The following is a 16,290-nucleotide window of genomic DNA, read 5'->3' as shown; positions in this document are numbered from 1 at the left end:
CATTCGTTCCAATCCCGAATGTAATATTTAAAAAGGGAGTTGCCGTGTTAGTCCGATTATTAACTGGGAACGTCCAGACCCTCGGGAGTCGTGGTGAAAGTTGCGGCCCGCTGCCTACGGTAGGTACTTTCGTCACGAACTGTACCTATCGCCGGCCAAATTAGTGTAGAAAACCGAAGAGACGCCTATAACTAATTAAGGAGACGTATCCTATATTATCAAGGCTTTCATAATAAGTAGCTGACTCATCTGTTGGTGCAGGTTTAATTAAATGAAAATACATTTCGTGTGTTGCTTGTTGTGCTCTCATTGTTATTATTGTCATAACATAAACATACTATTAATTTTTAAAACAAAACTTTTTTTAACAAAATTACTTAATCGCATTTACCTAAGCTCATTTGAACGTGTTAATGAGTGCAAAATATGAGCAGCGCAGTTCCACGAGTGAGTCTGAAATCCCGGCGACTGGAGGCCTTCGCCCCAGCTCTCCCTGTAAATGGGTCAGAGGCTATTCAGGATCGCCCAGCGCCCCCCTCTCCACCCCCGCGTCGGGCCCATACTGACTGTGCCGTGTGTGCCCCTTGCATAATTGAACACGCGGCAAATTATTGTCACGCTTGCGACGTCTGCAACTCTTGACTTCCACCTCACCCTAATCCCTCGAGCTTCACCGGTTATTAGTTGAACTGCCCGTCTCCATAACAAATGACTCGAGGGACATAGTAACTAAGCTTGCACGATTAGACACTATACTACGTACTTAGCTAAGTGCTGTGTTGGTTTACTACGCTTACGTATATGTGTGTACTGTGTTGGTGGGTAAAACAATTAGGTATGCCCATCAGTATGTACGTATTGTGTATGTTACTTTAGGGTATGCCTATGAAGCTACAATAAGGCACGCAGAATTTCTTACCCGACGCAAATGTGTCAGTCATTTAAATCCATTGTTATTTAAGCGCCTCGCGTCTGCGAGATTATGTTTAATCAGGAAACATGGCGCCGGATAAAAGCAGGCTAACGTAGCGAATCACTCTGTACACATGTTAATAAAACATCTACTATGTACCTTCTGATTACATTGAACAATTAAGTAAACGCTTTACATGGTACACCTAAGGCTTTTGTTTTCGTAGAATATAATATTGTAGGTAACAAGGATATATATCTCACGTAGGTATTTTTTGTTCCAGGCGGCAGTACCAGAGGGGATGACGTTCCCCGGGCCTTTGCCGGACGTGGCGGAGCGCTGCGGGCGGTGGGCGCCGGACTCGTTGTCGGCGTCGGCGTCGGGCAGCTCCGACGAGAAACCGCTACCGCGCCGGCCGCGCTGGCGCATCGCGCTCGCTGCGCTCGTCGTGCTGGCCGCGCTGGGCGCCGCGCTGGCGCTGCCGCTGGCGCTCGGTGGCGGCGGCCGCGCTACGCCCGAGCAGCGGCTAACTACCATACGCCGCATGCTGCGCGACTCCCCTTTAGTCGATGGCCACAACGATTTAGCCTGGAACGTCCGGAAATTTCTTCACAATAAAATCGGTGAATTTAACTTGAGCGCTGGTCTCGAAGGTCTCGAGCCGTGGGCGAAGTCGCGCTGGTCGCACACTGATATCCCACGGCTGAGGCTCGGACAGGTCGGCGCGCAGTTCTGGTCGGCGTATGTTCCGTGTGGCGCCCGTGATCGCGATGCAGTGCAGCTCGCTCTTGAGCAAATGGACGTTATTAAGCGTATAGTAGAGATGAATGCGGCTCACCTCGCATTGGTGACGGATGCGGCGGAACTACTGGATGCGCACCGTGATGGACGCATTGCGTCGTTAATAGGCGTAGAAGGAGGACATGCACTCGGTGATTCCCTTGCGGTGCTGCGAGCTTTTTATCAGCTCGGCGCGCGTTACCTCACGGTCACGCACACCTGTGACACCCGGTGGGCGCGCGCCGCCGGCACAAGCGGCGGACTCACAGAGTTTGGTCGCGCCGTGGTACGAGAAATGAACCGCCTCGGTATGATCGTCGATCTTTCACATGCAGGCGAAGAAACGGCAAGAGATGCTTTAGAAACATCACAAGCGCCTGTGGTGTTCTCACATTCCGGAGCAGCAGCCTTGTGCAATTCGAGTAGAAACGTACCGGACGAGCTCCTCCGTATGATAGCTGCAAATGGGGGCGTAGTGATGATCAATTTCTATGCTAAGTTAGTGACATGCGGGGAACGAGCCACTGTGGAGGACGTAGTGGCGCACATCAACCATGTGCGGCGCGTGGCCGGCGTCGAACATGTGGGGCTGGGCGCAGGCTATGACGGCATCGACGCACCGCCGGAGGGGTTGGAGGACGTATCGCGCTATCCGCACCTGTTGGCGGAGCTGCTGCGCGACCCGGACTGGAGCGAGGAGGACGTGCGCAAGCTGGCCGGCATGAACGTGGTGCGCGTGCTGCAGCACGTGGAGCGCGTGCGCGACCAGTGGCGGCGCGCAGCCGTGCTGCCGGGCGAGGAGACGGCGGGCGCGCGCCGCGGCGAGTGCGCGTACGGGCCCGCGTGACGTAGGCTGCGCGCCGCGCGCTCCCGCGGCCCCCCTCGTACTGCTCAATATTGACACTTGTTGAACGTAGTTATACATGTATATTAGTGTCCAAATGTGATTTAGCGATTAAAATAATCTTTACCTGACCTGATGCACAAATGTTTAGCTAAGGAGCCGCGCGCGCTGGGCGCTTCGTCTCGCGTCGGCCCGCCGTGGTCTGCCCGCTGAACTCTTCTCCATCCATGCACACGAATTCGTTGACGAAAGCCCAATGCGAACCGCGATTTATATGATGTGAGCATGATGATATAAAAGGAATAATGTGTTTATAGAAAAATAAATATTCTTTATTTATAAAATGCATCTTTCATTGTTTATTTCGTATTTTAAGCAATAAGTCTCTTCTTCCCTGGTGTTAGGGTTATTATTGAGCCGCCAAAGGCCTGTGACGTGCCTCAAATAACGACTACGTACTTACATCAGTAGTAATAACCGAGACCGACAGCTTAACGTGCCTTCCAAAGCACGGATCATCTTACTTCTGGACAATCAGGTGATCAGCCTGCAATGTCCTAACCAAACTAGGGATCACAAAGTGATTTGTCCCCACCGGGATTCGAACCTTTATATTTACGCTAATATCTCAGAAACGGTGCGTCCTATTAAATTTCCTATAAATTTGTTTTTTCTGATATTCCAATAGTTTTTGAGCTCCACTCTCCGGAAAAGTGTCAATGAACAAATGACGCCAGTACAATGACCCTAAAGTACATCTTAGGTCCACTATCTTGTATCCCCATTTAAACGCGGTAAGAACCCGTTATTATGTGTTTTAATTATCTTGTATCTTTGAAACAAAGCACTTGGAACAGGTATTTCTGGAGTTACCATGAGGTTCCCCCAGCGGGTAGGCAGGGGAAGTAGGGAAACTGAATTTTGTTTTTTAGTGCCTCACGTTATGCTTGATATCTGCTCCAACAGGCAATTGCATCAAGTTTGGAGTCGTCGTCGTATAAATCAAGGACGAGGAATTCATTTCTGCAACTTAATTTTTACCTACCTATACAAAAATAACAAAAAATTATAACAAGCAGAATCCTCTTTTTCGCATTTTTTTTTATTGTTATATCATGTGGTTATATCTCTTCCAAAATTTTATTAAATAATTAATTTTGTTATTTTTGTATATTGTGGCAGTCTTATGATCCTCTAAATATAATATACAATTACCTGTATCTATTTGGCAGAAATAAGGTCAAAATGGTGTACCTACTTACGAATGAAGTTTTTTCGATTTTTTGTTCGTTTCTGCTTTTCTACAGGGTGTTAGTGACATCGTAACGATTACCTACTGAGGAGGTTGATTCCGACCATGATTCTGAGTTAATATCAAGTGGAATTTTCTATCGCAATTCATTATATTTCTTGTTATTTTTAATTATTTTTTTTACTTTAACGATAATTCCTCCTCTTGATGTTAACTCAGAATAATGAATCACTCCCCTTAGTATATACGATACGAGGTTAGTTACAACCCGTTCAAGTAGGTAAGATAGCCATACAAGTAGTATGTATAGGTGTTAGTGACACCGTAACGAATACTGAAAGGCATGACTCAGACCATGATTCTGAGTTAATATCAAGTGGAATTTCCAGTCAGAAAATTTATTCAAATTTTAGTAATTTTTTAAATTATTTTCTGTTCCATACTTTTGCGACGGAAAATTCCACTTGATGTGAATACGGAATCATGGTTTGAATCATCCCTCAAAGTTTTCTTTACGATGTCACCACTGTATGCCAACATACAACGATAAGACGATAGATCTTACACACGTCACGCATGTCACTTCAAAAATGAAATACTTTGAGTCAGGCTATCCATTAGACTAGGGATTAAAGTTAAGATCAGGAAAGCCTGAGTAGAATTTTCAATTTATTTGCTATTTCGTCAATCTAAGTACACAAAAATGACTCGATACTGTCTTGGGCGGAAGAGAGCCATATTCAACGCTTGCTTTATTATCTTATATAAACTAGCTACATGTAATTTAAAAAAATACGCGTATAATACTTCTCTCTCTTTATTTAAGAGCTGCGCTCTTGTCGGTGGAGTAATCGCCTTCAATACTCCATAGATAGGGCTTGTAGAACGGTGGTTGCCCCAATCGCCTTCCGTTAATACTTATAATACTACTAATACTAATAATACTTATATCACTTATATTCATACACAATAAACGGTAGTCAGTAAAAAATGTGTTAACATTGCTTAAAAAGGAAAATAATTATCACCAAAAACTTGCTACGACTCAATTTTGCGAAGGGACATATTCATATATTTTCGGATAACAAAAGTACTTTTGAGAATTCTGGTGGCGGATCATCATCATTTTTCCGTTTATTTCTTAGTCTACGTAAACACTGTCTTACTTTTTTCAAATTTCTCAATCTTCTTTCAGCGGTAGTTTTGTACCGTTTAATATGTTTAGTTAAATCGGCAATGATTTTATTTTTCTCAGATATTGTTTTTTTTAAATTCAGTATTTCAACTTGTGCACTTTGTTTAGAAGTGGACGTGGATGGTGTCAGCTCTGGTCGTGAAGGCCTGGATCGCCTTAATTTTGCCTGCAAGAATGGATTATGTTTTAAAGAGAAACACAAATACAATTACATGTTGAAGAAATAATAAATCCTAGGTACAAAATAGTTATTCATGCTAATTATTTGTTTTAGACAAGGCTCTTTTATCTCTGTAATTTATTCTTTGTGTAATAAATAATATTTGTATTGTATTGAATTATTCTTTGTATGCTAATGTAGAATACAAAATCAAAATTCATCTATAAAGTTATGAATTTACTTAGTTTCAATTTATTTTCCTTTTAGGTATAAATGTTCTGTATTGACGAATCATTTTAATTTTTATTTACATTTACATCCAGTTTAATTTTTATTTAGTGAAGTATAAATTCATTGATTGAATTATTTGGTCAATAAATTATTAGTTTGTATATTTTTTATTGCTTTAAAATACAAAGGAAATTTACATATTATTTATCGTTACACAAAGCATAGGCAAGCTTATCCCTAATTGGGATTCCTTCCAGCTAACCTTGGACAGCCTGAAAAAACTCAGTGGGCCGGTGTTAACACGAAATAAATGAGTTGATAACTATGAGTTACAAGTAAACTAAATGTATACGGTGTAAGTGACATCGTAACGAAAACTTTGAGGGATGATTCAGACCATGATTCTGAGTTGATATCAAGTGGAATTTCCTGTCGCAAAATTCATGAAAATTTTAGTTTTTTTCAGTCTTATATTGTGTTTTAAGCTGCATAGAACTCACATTTAAAATAAATAAATAAAAAATACTAATTATTAAAAATTATCAATGTACAATATCAATAAATAATAACGTACCTACAACTTCAGCTGTGCACAGGTGCATACCCGCACGGGTCAATGGCAATGCGCCCCAATAAAGTAGGCATTACGAACAGATACTATTTCTTTCTCTGTCACCTGCAGCATTACAATGTTTCTATCTCTCTAGTCACCGGCTCGACTCGATCGCGGCCGGCGGCGGCGCCGCCTTTGATGCTTTGCACTAACGCCGCCGCCGCCGCGCTTCCCCTCAGTGGAATGCTAACCTTGACTCAAATCGCGTGAAATTTTTCGAGGATATTTTTTAGTGTTTTATTTTGTAAATAAGTAGTGTCGACTATGATGATGGTTCATAGACCATTTATTGCGCAAAAGTATGGAAGATTGTTGATGTTTTATTAAAAAGCATGGTGTTGTATTTGTGAGTGCGTGTTATAGGTACCTACCTACCGCGGAGGAAACGGGATGTTGCATACCTACGTGACGTGACATGTTCTAGGGTACCTAGGTTCTTCATCCGAAGGAATAACAATAAGGTAACGTAAGTGTAGGCTTTTTAATAAGTTAGGAACATTTTAATAATTGGTACGTAGGTACTTCAACAAATTCAACAATTTTTAAACGTTGAACCACTAAACGTCTAAATAAAAGAACGGAAACTACTAAAATACCTACCTAGGTATCAACGTGTAACGTAGCCGCGCGTAGGTAGGTTGGTCTAGCGACTGTTTCAAGTTGTTCGATTTACATTGCGACGCAATAAAAACTCAAGATCTTTTAAACATTTGCGACAAGAAAAACACACTCGTTTTTAGTACAATCAAATAGACGTTCCATTTTTTTTCGTTACGATGTCACTAACACCCTGTACGGTCATGAGTACTGATATGTATACACTTTGAAACCATGTCACATTAACTTTTTTGACAAATTAAACCGTAACTCTCATTAAATGTCAAATACGATGGTGCGACAGGGTTCTAAAGTGGGTACATGATATTGCCCATGACTGTACACATATATAAAACAGATATAATATATAGTATAGTCTAGCTCTAATTCAAGTTTGTCAGAACAGTATGGAGAGGAGCATCCTAAAAGTTAGAAGAAAAGACAGAGTGAGACTGACCGATATAAGGAAAAAGACGAAGGTCAAAGACATAACAGAACACATAAGAAAAATCAAATGGCGTTGGACTGGACATATGATGCGAGAAAAAATTGAGAAATGGACAAAAGACGTAACCGAGTGGTACCCCAGATACGGAACAAGAAAGAGAGGAAGACCAATTAAGAGATGGGAAGGAGAGATAAAAAATACAGCAGGAAATATGTGGAGAAGGCTGGCGAGAGACAGGGATAAGTGGAAAGAGCTGGAGGAGGCCTTTGTCAAAAGACAAATGGACGAAGAGCATAATTAAACACATCTTTATTTCTTTTTTAATATTATGTATAAGCTAAAAAAAAAAAAAAAAATTGTTACAATAAGTCCATAATAAAGGCTATATCTATCTATCTATCTATCTATAGTCTAGCTCAAAGTAAATAGGTAATAATAGGTAGTTACTACCTACCTATTATTACCTATTTACTACCTACTAGGTGTTAGATTAATCTACATACAAAGTAAAATTAAGTTAATATGTCTGAGGGACTTTCCAGACTATGTTCCTCAAAAACAAAATAAATGGTGCTGTGAAGATTCTCCTTCGTTTAACCTTCTAATTTCATGGATCACAGACATATGCATCTATTATCTTTGTTTTGGGTATGAATGATGATCCTTTTTAGTACACCCAGGCACAATTACATCTTCCACCCATTATTATTCTCGTTTATAAACAGAAGCAATATAGGTAGCAACATAATTCTATACATAATGTGATCCAAATATCAAACAACAATACCAACCTCCCACCTTTGAACCGGGTACGAGAGGGGGCGGTATTTTAGACTGACTCACTAGTCATAGTTTGTGTTATAATTTTAAATTTTTTAATTATTCGTAATTTTAAGCGACAAATTGTATTAACAACAATTAGTTTTATATTATGCTTCTGCCATTACATTGTATTTTTGAATAATTATTTACCCGAGTAATGAGTACATAGGTAGTTATCATGTTAAATCTCGACAGTCCCTCATTATCAAAAACTGAATTATGCTCACCTTATGTGAATCTTTATGTATATGAGAAAATATTGTAGGTACAGCATCACTGTGCAATGTTTTTGATGTGTATCCTGCCCGATAGCAAGATACATCAAAATGTAGTGAGCAAAGGCGAGAGTATGGTGAAGGTCTCCAATTATCTCGTTTCATATTCTGAATCCACTTGTTTCTTAGATTAGGATCTTTAGGAAATCTGGAAAATACAAGATCTATATTCATCTTACATTTATTGCTCTTTATGTAATCATCATCCAAATGGGAAAGAGACCTAAGCATTAATTAAACATAGTATATAGAACAGATAAACAATAATCTAGATGATAAGACAATTAAAAAAGTATTTTGTCGATATAAGTGACAACTCTATCTACTTACAATAGGTACTATTATTTGAGTACCTACAGGAACTGGCAAAGTTAAACAACGTAATGTATAAAATTTATTTATTATTATTTGAATAAATGTAACGGCTTTGTTGAAAATATTTTCAACAAAGCCGTTACGCATATGCGTCTGCATCGTATTTAGGGCTCAATTAACTTTACAAAGAAACAGTCCATGAAATACTTCTTGCACAAATAAATTAAATCATGTAGTCTACTTACCTATGGAAAGATATCTTTTGATCGCTTTCCGATAAAACACCCATTCTAGACATACAACCGGCCGCTACGCAAGCCATGATTCTTGTTTGTTTATATAACAAATTACAAAAACGCCTCAAAATAACAAATAACTAACATCAGCTTTGATATCCAAGCGGCCACCATATTGCGTCAAAAGTAGACATCACGGCTGGCTGAATCCGGCTGATCACCACAGACCAAGTAGAGATGCTACGCATCAGACGGAAAATTCCATAGTAAAAAAAAAATTGCTCTGTGTAAACTGCTCTTATAGAACGTGACAGCTCTTTTTTTTAATTGAAGTATTTGTTTTTTTTTTTTAACTTTTTATCCCTTTGGGGAAAAACAGATTGAAGTATTTGTCTTGGCAGTTAGTAGCTTTGGGTGGTAGCAATTTTAGCCTTTTTAAGCCTAAATCGCCTCCCCTTTTCACCCTCGTGATAAAATCTAATTATTTTCATTTGAAATGGGAATTTGAAATGAAATAGGTAGTGCTATTTATTAATTATTTTATTTTTAATGGATTGTTTTCTGGGTCTCCAGTACTCAGAGTTAATTCTTGCACAAATTGATGACAGACTTTTTCGTGACAATCACACGCCTTCTTCGTCTAGGGCGTCGAGGGGTGGAGTAAATGGGTGCATCTGAAATAAGAAACACAAAATAAAAAAATAATAATAACCTCACAACAGCTCTAAATCGACAGAATAAATGAACATCCTACTACGCCACATCTACCTAGTCCATTCTGTCGAGCGCAATTTTTGTTTGTGTTCTATCTGTAGATAAATATGAAAAGTAAAACAATATCAAAATAATTGCCCTTTACTGGATATTTGTGTATATCATACATATCATCATGTGTAAAACTTACCACTTTCGACTCCTGTACGTTTCTCTGGAACTTCAACTTTGCTGTAGGAATGGTCTTCATGCAGTCTCCTCTTGCAAAAATTGTGCTCATGAGAGACATTTTCTGAAAAGTAATAAATGTTTCAGTGAGTTGCATTCTCAGACTTCTGCCACTGTTCTTTTCACTACCAACTGTCCCAAACAGACCAACTTATCTGAGCAGAATAACAAACAGAGCGTTAATTGTTAATAGAATAGCCACTTAATAATAAATAATGTGATACATTAAAATTGAGGGGATAAGTTACGGAATTAAACGAATTAAATGTTGTGAAGGAACTTTGAAAATGTCATGTCGAACAAGATGGCGACTGGTCTTTGCACTCTGGCATGGCAGGCAAAATACGAAAGAAGTATGAAGGAGGGGCGGGGTGGAACTGTCATCTTCAATATGAGCGCACCATAGACTTAATGCGAGAATGATATGTATGAAGATAACTGCCCATGTGAGTACCTCTCATACAAGAAGTTTTTGACGTATAGGCGATGGGGAATATGTCAACCGCGTCCGTCGCGCACAAATCTTCAACCCCCGATCCGCTATTTTATGTCAATGACAGCTCAGTGACATTGACGCTGACTTCAAGTTTTTTTTTAGTGCGCACATGTTTTATTTCGTTGTTGGTGAAGTTTTTGTGATACTTTCCTATGCTTCTTCGTTCTTCGTTATAAGTTCGTATCTTATACTTGGTCCTACTTAGTTGTTGAAGTATTCATGATGTTTTATTTTTATATTATTATATTAGCCCAAAAGTGCTGACTAAGTATAGTTTATAAGGAGGATCTTTTCAGGTCACGTTCCCTCATACAAATATTATAGTTGGCGCTGTACAACGTTACCTTCGTTTAACTCGTTCAAAGATTCCAGACATATAAATACACCCTTGATATACATTGGTCCGTGATCTACACCTTAGTTCCTTGATCTACACATACTAATAAGAAAATACTATACTACGATCGTTAGAGAGGTATAACTATCCACCAATCTATACCATGCACAAATCATTCGTCAATCATGACGTTTTATTCAAACAAAAATCGACCTTATTATTACCACCTTGTGATCGCTATTTTTAGGGTCGTATGGTGATTGACGGAATACCGTGTGAATAGCAAGTTAAAATCACGATTACGCCATAGACAAAATTATACCCGACGAAGATTAGAAAAATCAATCAAATCTCTGCAATAAAGTATATTTGAATATTTTTGTTTGTGTTGCTGTTCTGTGCAATCAAATAAAGTATATTTGATTTGATTAAAGATATTATTATTATTATTTGAAAAATCGACCTTATTAATATTCCATTGTGATCGTTATTTGTAGTCTTATGCTGATTGTCTATGGGTGATCGTGGTTTTATCACGGTATTGCGTCAATCAGCATACGACCCTACAAAAAACAATCGCAGGTTTTATTATAATAAGGTCGATTTTTTAAAACTTCGTCATTAATAATTTTCTATATGGATGATCTTGGTTTTACCGTGCGATCCTACAAATAATGATTGAATAACGACCACAGTACAGTAATAATAAGGTTGATTTTTATTTGACTAAAAAGTCACGATTGACGAATGTTGGATAGATGTAATATCCCTCTAAGGAATAATAACCATGGCAAAGACCATACCATGGTATTCCCACGGTTTTCCGTCAATCACCATACGACCCTACAAATAACGATCACAGTAATGTAATAGTAGGGTACCTAGATTTTGGTTTTAATTTAATCCTAAATCATGATTGACGAATGTTGGATAGGTATAACAGTCTCTTATATACTCAGCTTATATAGTATTTTTATTTTTCTTTTAATTAGTCTGTGGTCACATTCGAACGTCATCCGTATTTGTCCATGTCCAATATTTGGCTGTATTTTCTGTAGTTGTTTGTAATAATAGTAGGTATAGTAGAAGTAGAGATTGTTTGCTGTGATTCTCGCTGCAAGGGTGTAGTTAAATAATATTGTTTATCATAGTATGACGTGATTGCGAGGAATATTATCATTCGGTGTTTTAAGAAGTAGTCATATAAATAAAATAGTACTTATGGAACTTTGAAGGTAAGGTTTATATGCTTTGTTGCATTTCATATTGTATTACTAATTATCCAGTATTTGTGCGCCAGAGCCTCTTGCACGTTCGTTTCATATATCCTCTCATATTGCATGCAGCGTTGTGTTGAGACGAGGATGGATCCCAAACAAGGTTGGTTTATCACCAACACAAATTGACAGTGTAGTGCTAATCACAATAGTTCCATACACAAACACCTCGCTCAGACAAACAGTAGTGTTTCGCAGCGTTGCTCTTTATGTTTCATTTGTGAAGTTTTTACTATTATGTCTTATAACTACAGAGTCAGTAGGTATTGTCTAATAATGTTACACAAATATTGGAATTTGTTATTAATATTATTATGCTTTATATGCATAGCATAGCATAACGATAGTTTTATTTTTGCTTAAGCTTAAAATATTTAGGTATGTACCTAGTTGATGTTTAAAGCTTAAATAGTAATATTTTTTTAATTGTAAGTATATTTTTAGACACATTTAACGAATCAGTTTCGTCATTACTTGAGAGGAAAGTCAGGGGCTGGTTGAGTGGAGTGATAGACGACATGCGGCGGAGCAGCCCTGTGCAGCAATGGTTGGACTCCTTACCAGCCGATGCAGAGCATGTAACTGACCCAGTGGAACACCCAGTTGAATCACCAGTGGAACTACAAGTTACAGACACAAAATCTGAAGAAAGCAAGTCTGAACAAACTATCACTGTAAATACTGTAATTGAACCAGCTGACAAGACAATAGTAGAGCCCGCTGAAGACAGCTTCCATGATGACAAGAATCTTGATGTTCCTACACCCAAAGATATGTGGAAGAGGAAATCTCTAGACAGTGCTGTATTGACAAGTGGCCCTCAGAGTGGGTTGAAGAAGAGATTGCAAAGAGATCACTCAGTCCAGTCAGAAGGCTATGTACCAAAGTTTAAAAATCCTCTACTGAGAGATCATTCTTTACAGGTATTCAAATTGAAAATACTTTTTACGTTACTAATAATTAGTGTGTTAATATGCTTTCATTTTAATTATTTTTGTTTATTTACAGTCTGATGCCAGTGGCTCCAGTGGTAGTTCTGTTCTAAATGTGCTGGGTGCAAGAAAAGTGGATGCTGAGTCTGTTTTATTAGCATTAGGTTTTGGCCCAAGTGAAAAACAACAAAAATTACAAAGGATACCTGATAGATTCTTAGTGCCATCCAAGGTGAGTTCACACCTAGTGTTATATAGTATAAATGTCACATAAAATGGCTAGCTACAATGCAATACAACAGATTGTACAATCTAGCTGCAACATCCAATAAATCATTACCTATTCCTTTTCAGCTAAGAGGAATTAGTACTGAACAGTTTATCAAAGATGAACAGCATTCTATGCGGATGCATGACTGTGGAGTATTTGGTTACAGAGGATTAACTGGTAAGTATTTTTTCTATAGTTTTTAATATGAATATTTATGTACCTACTAAAGGTATAAAATTTATATTTTTATATAATTGCCATTAAAACGTGTTTAAAGTATTGATGTTTAGTACCTAATGTAAGGGTGTCCATGTAATAGTTACATCTTCAATCATTATATAATAATAATATATATTTTTGGAAAGGTCAGATTCCATTATTAAGAAGATACATATACACACGTAATATGGACAAATGTATATATACACAAGTATAATATATATATGTATATGTCATGGCCAGATCATAAAATTGAACTTAAGAAATTAATCGACAATATGGTCAACTTAAGTTGGCCATTTCATGAAATATAACCATTTCATGAAATGGTTGAACACATCATGAAATGATCAATTTTACGATCTGGCCACGACATATACAAATGCAACTAACACTCATTTTTTGCTGGAGATGAAACATATTAACTTGTCACTTTTATTATCAACCAAAGGGAGTTAGAATCTTAACAACAGTATACATTACCTACACATATTTTGTTTGAGACAGAAACAAACTATTGTCGTATGTATACATATAATACACTACTATGAACTATGTGTATGATATTGAAATATGATTTTTTTAATATCAAACACATAATTGTTAAATGTGGAAATGTGTTTTTTCTTGTTGCCTTATTCGCCAATAAAGTGGTGCGGAGTTTTGGATAGAATTGCATATACCTACAAGCTTTTAACACCAATTGTATTTATAACCAAATATTATGTGCCTTATATCATGGGTGTGCCAATAACAATAGGTCGGGTAATGCTACTAACATTAACCTTACTAACAGACCACTGCACGCCTGTATGCCGGTTCATGAAACCAGTCTCGCCCAGTTGCCATAGGTCCTATCAAGTGCCGGATATTGCGGTCCAGTGAGTAATTGCTCTATTTTTAATACTGTTTTGTAGTAACTTTTGGTTGTTTGTGTTTTATAACATCCTCGTTTTATCGGTGTTCGTTTTCCTGTGCTCTGTAATTTATTTTATTACTCCATTAGAGTTTATACATAAACGGTTCTTTTTTATTAGCCATAAACTTTTTGTCTTTCAAGACGTGTTTCTGTAATGTACAGAGGGTAATAAAATAATGGTATTTCAGGGAATCCTCATGTTCCACCGTCAACAATTGTAGCTAAGATAATGGAATGTATTTTGCAAGACGAAGTATGTCGTGAGGAGGCGTTGATGAAGGCTCGGCACTCCATCGCAGACATGCGCACCCCTGCCATACACGCCCGCCTCGCCGCCGCATCACGCCTCCGCCATAACTGAACACTGCCTCAACATAATAATCAAAGTAATATACCTAATTTTACTGGAAAGGTAGACTTGCCGATAACATCCTTTTAGCCGGGAATAAATTAAACGCTTCTCGAATAATTTCACACATTGCTGTGTTTTAGATCTGAACTCTCCTACTTATTAATAGCTATATTACGGTTTGCATTCGATTAACATTAGGTAGGTATGATACGTGAGATATGTTATTTGCTGTTCTTAGGTTCCTTTGACTTTGGTGACCACAAAGCGCCTTTTTTAAAGCAAATTCTGGATTCGATTACGTTCACCTTGACTATTGTCGTGCTATTGTCTGCGAATCGAATACCTAAAAGATTATTTATTCATAGGTATAATCATGTTGGAATTTGTTTAAAATTTTATTTTAATGTTTACGTTAAAATGCCAAAAGACAAGAACATAATAAATTAAGAATTGTTATTAAGTAGGTAAGTATATTATTTTACATTATTATGACAGTGAAGAATTACTTATTTATTTTATTAGAAAAGTTTGACATTTATTATTATTATTTTAAAATATTTTATTAAGCGTAGTTGCTCTAAATCTAATAAATAATAAAGTTTACGTATTTTTAGTAGAACGTCAAAGTTCTGATGTGGTGTCCATAATTATTATTTCTTCGAATAAAATTTATTTATGAATTTTATGACAAAAGATACCACTTATTGCAGTAGATAAAACTATAAAAAATACTGATATACTGGGTGTTAGTGACATCGTAACGAATACTGAGAGGGATGATTCAGACCATGATTCTGAGTTAATATCTAGTGGAATTTTCCGTCGCAAAATTCATGAAATTTTGAGTTTTGTTTTTAATTATTTTCAATTCCATATTGTGCTTTTAGCTGCATAGAACCCAAATTTCAATAAAAAAAACAATAATGACAAATTATCGAAAATTTTCGATGTAATGGAGACAACAGCTGCTCGAACGGGTCAACGGCCACACGCACCGCGCCGCGCGCCCCGCTCCGCACGCCCCGCTCCGCGCGCCCCGCGCCGCACGCCGGCGGCGCGGCTGCGGCGCGGCTGCGGCGCGGCGGCGGCGCGGCCTACAAAGTAGGCACTACGAACCGATCCTATTTCTTTCTCTGTCTATCGTAAATTATAAATTTATTTTATTCTTATTCTTAAATGGACGGATAATCAACAGGCATAAAATTTATGGAATACACGTCAATTTTAAGCAGAAATCTAAAACAACCGACAGAATTAAGTTACCAGCGAGATACCTTTTTGATTCGACCGGGTTATTCATTCATTTACTCATAGGAATCAGGGCCATTATCTACCTAAAACAGTTGAAACAGCAAATAATTGTATTCTTTGTTGTCATTAGAATAACTAACAACCAACTAACACAACCACCACAGATTAGGTAATTAGTTACCTACTATGTCAACCATCCACCAACTTAGTATGTAAGTACCTACGCAAAACCTCGCTACACAAAAATCGAGCGAGATCGCGTCTAGAATTGGGCGGACACTCCGCCAGAGTGTTGCCTATCGATATTCTATCGATACCTAGTTAAAAAAAAACCAATAGTAGGTACCTATCGATAGATCTTTTAGATCAATACCCATTATTGTTACAAAGCAAGACCTATCGGTACTATCGCTAGTATCGATCTAAATGTACTATCACTACTTTCGATAGTTTAGACAATTTTCAAGTTCAACAATTGATAATCTACCTATCGATAGTTCGGCAACTCCGCCGCGTAGGCAATGTCGGCATGTTCAAAGAAAAAAATTGTCCGAGAGGAGTGATCTTATTTTTCTTGTTACATGTTGGTACCGTACCGAGGTACTAAGTACTA

The 16,290-nt window shown here is 37.9% G+C and overlaps 3 protein-coding genes across 7 annotated transcripts; 2 read left to right on the top strand and 1 right to left on the bottom strand.

Annotated features, from left to right (window-relative positions):
* The first annotated feature begins 426 nt into the window (after positions 1-426).
* On the top strand, positions 427-2,831 carry LOC126372664 (dipeptidase 1-like). The gene is made up of 2 exons (XM_050018512.1): positions 427-447; positions 1,197-2,831. The coding sequence occupies exons 1-2, from the start codon at positions 427-429 to the stop codon at positions 2,538-2,540; spliced, it is 1,365 nt and encodes a 454-aa protein (XP_049874469.1). The 3' UTR covers positions 2,541-2,831.
* A 1,759-nt stretch (positions 2,832-4,590) lies between these two features.
* Positions 4,591-8,940, bottom strand: LOC126372378 (THAP domain-containing protein 1-like). The gene is made up of 3 exons (XM_050018090.1): positions 8,691-8,940; positions 8,083-8,278; positions 4,591-5,150 (listed from the first exon to the last, which is right to left on the bottom strand). Exons 1-3 carry the CDS (start codon positions 8,765-8,767, stop codon positions 4,857-4,859), a joined length of 567 nt encoding a protein of 188 aa, XP_049874047.1. The 5' UTR covers positions 8,768-8,940; the 3' UTR covers positions 4,591-4,856.
* A 2,508-nt stretch (positions 8,941-11,448) lies between these two features.
* LOC126372373 (uncharacterized) lies at positions 11,449-15,249 on the top strand. Of its 5 annotated transcripts, none has more exons than XM_050018079.1 (5): positions 11,449-11,691; positions 12,178-12,656; positions 12,742-12,897; positions 13,020-13,113; positions 14,263-15,184. In XM_050018079.1, exons 2-5 carry the CDS (start codon positions 12,252-12,254, stop codon positions 14,433-14,435), a joined length of 828 nt encoding a protein of 275 aa, XP_049874036.1. In that variant the 5' UTR covers positions 11,449-11,691; positions 12,178-12,251; the 3' UTR covers positions 14,436-15,184. The 5 variants fall into 5 exon arrangements, with proteins under 5 accessions (XP_049874036.1, XP_049874035.1, XP_049874032.1 ...); XM_050018078.1 differs by lacking the exons at positions 11,449-11,691; positions 14,263-15,184 and adding exons at positions 11,732-11,836; positions 13,952-14,229; XM_050018075.1 differs by lacking the exon at positions 11,449-11,691 and adding an exon at positions 11,736-11,836 and having other exon boundaries at positions 14,263-15,249.
* The last annotated feature ends 1,041 nt before the right edge of the window (positions 15,250-16,290 follow it).

This window comes from Pectinophora gossypiella, chromosome 14 (genome assembly GCF_024362695.1).
Source record: "Pectinophora gossypiella chromosome 14, ilPecGoss1.1, whole genome shotgun sequence".
Lineage (NCBI taxonomy): Eukaryota > Metazoa > Arthropoda > Insecta > Lepidoptera > Gelechiidae > Pectinophora > Pectinophora gossypiella.
Note: the sequence above shows the minus strand (reverse complement) of the source record. Positions and strands in the feature narration are given on the sequence as shown.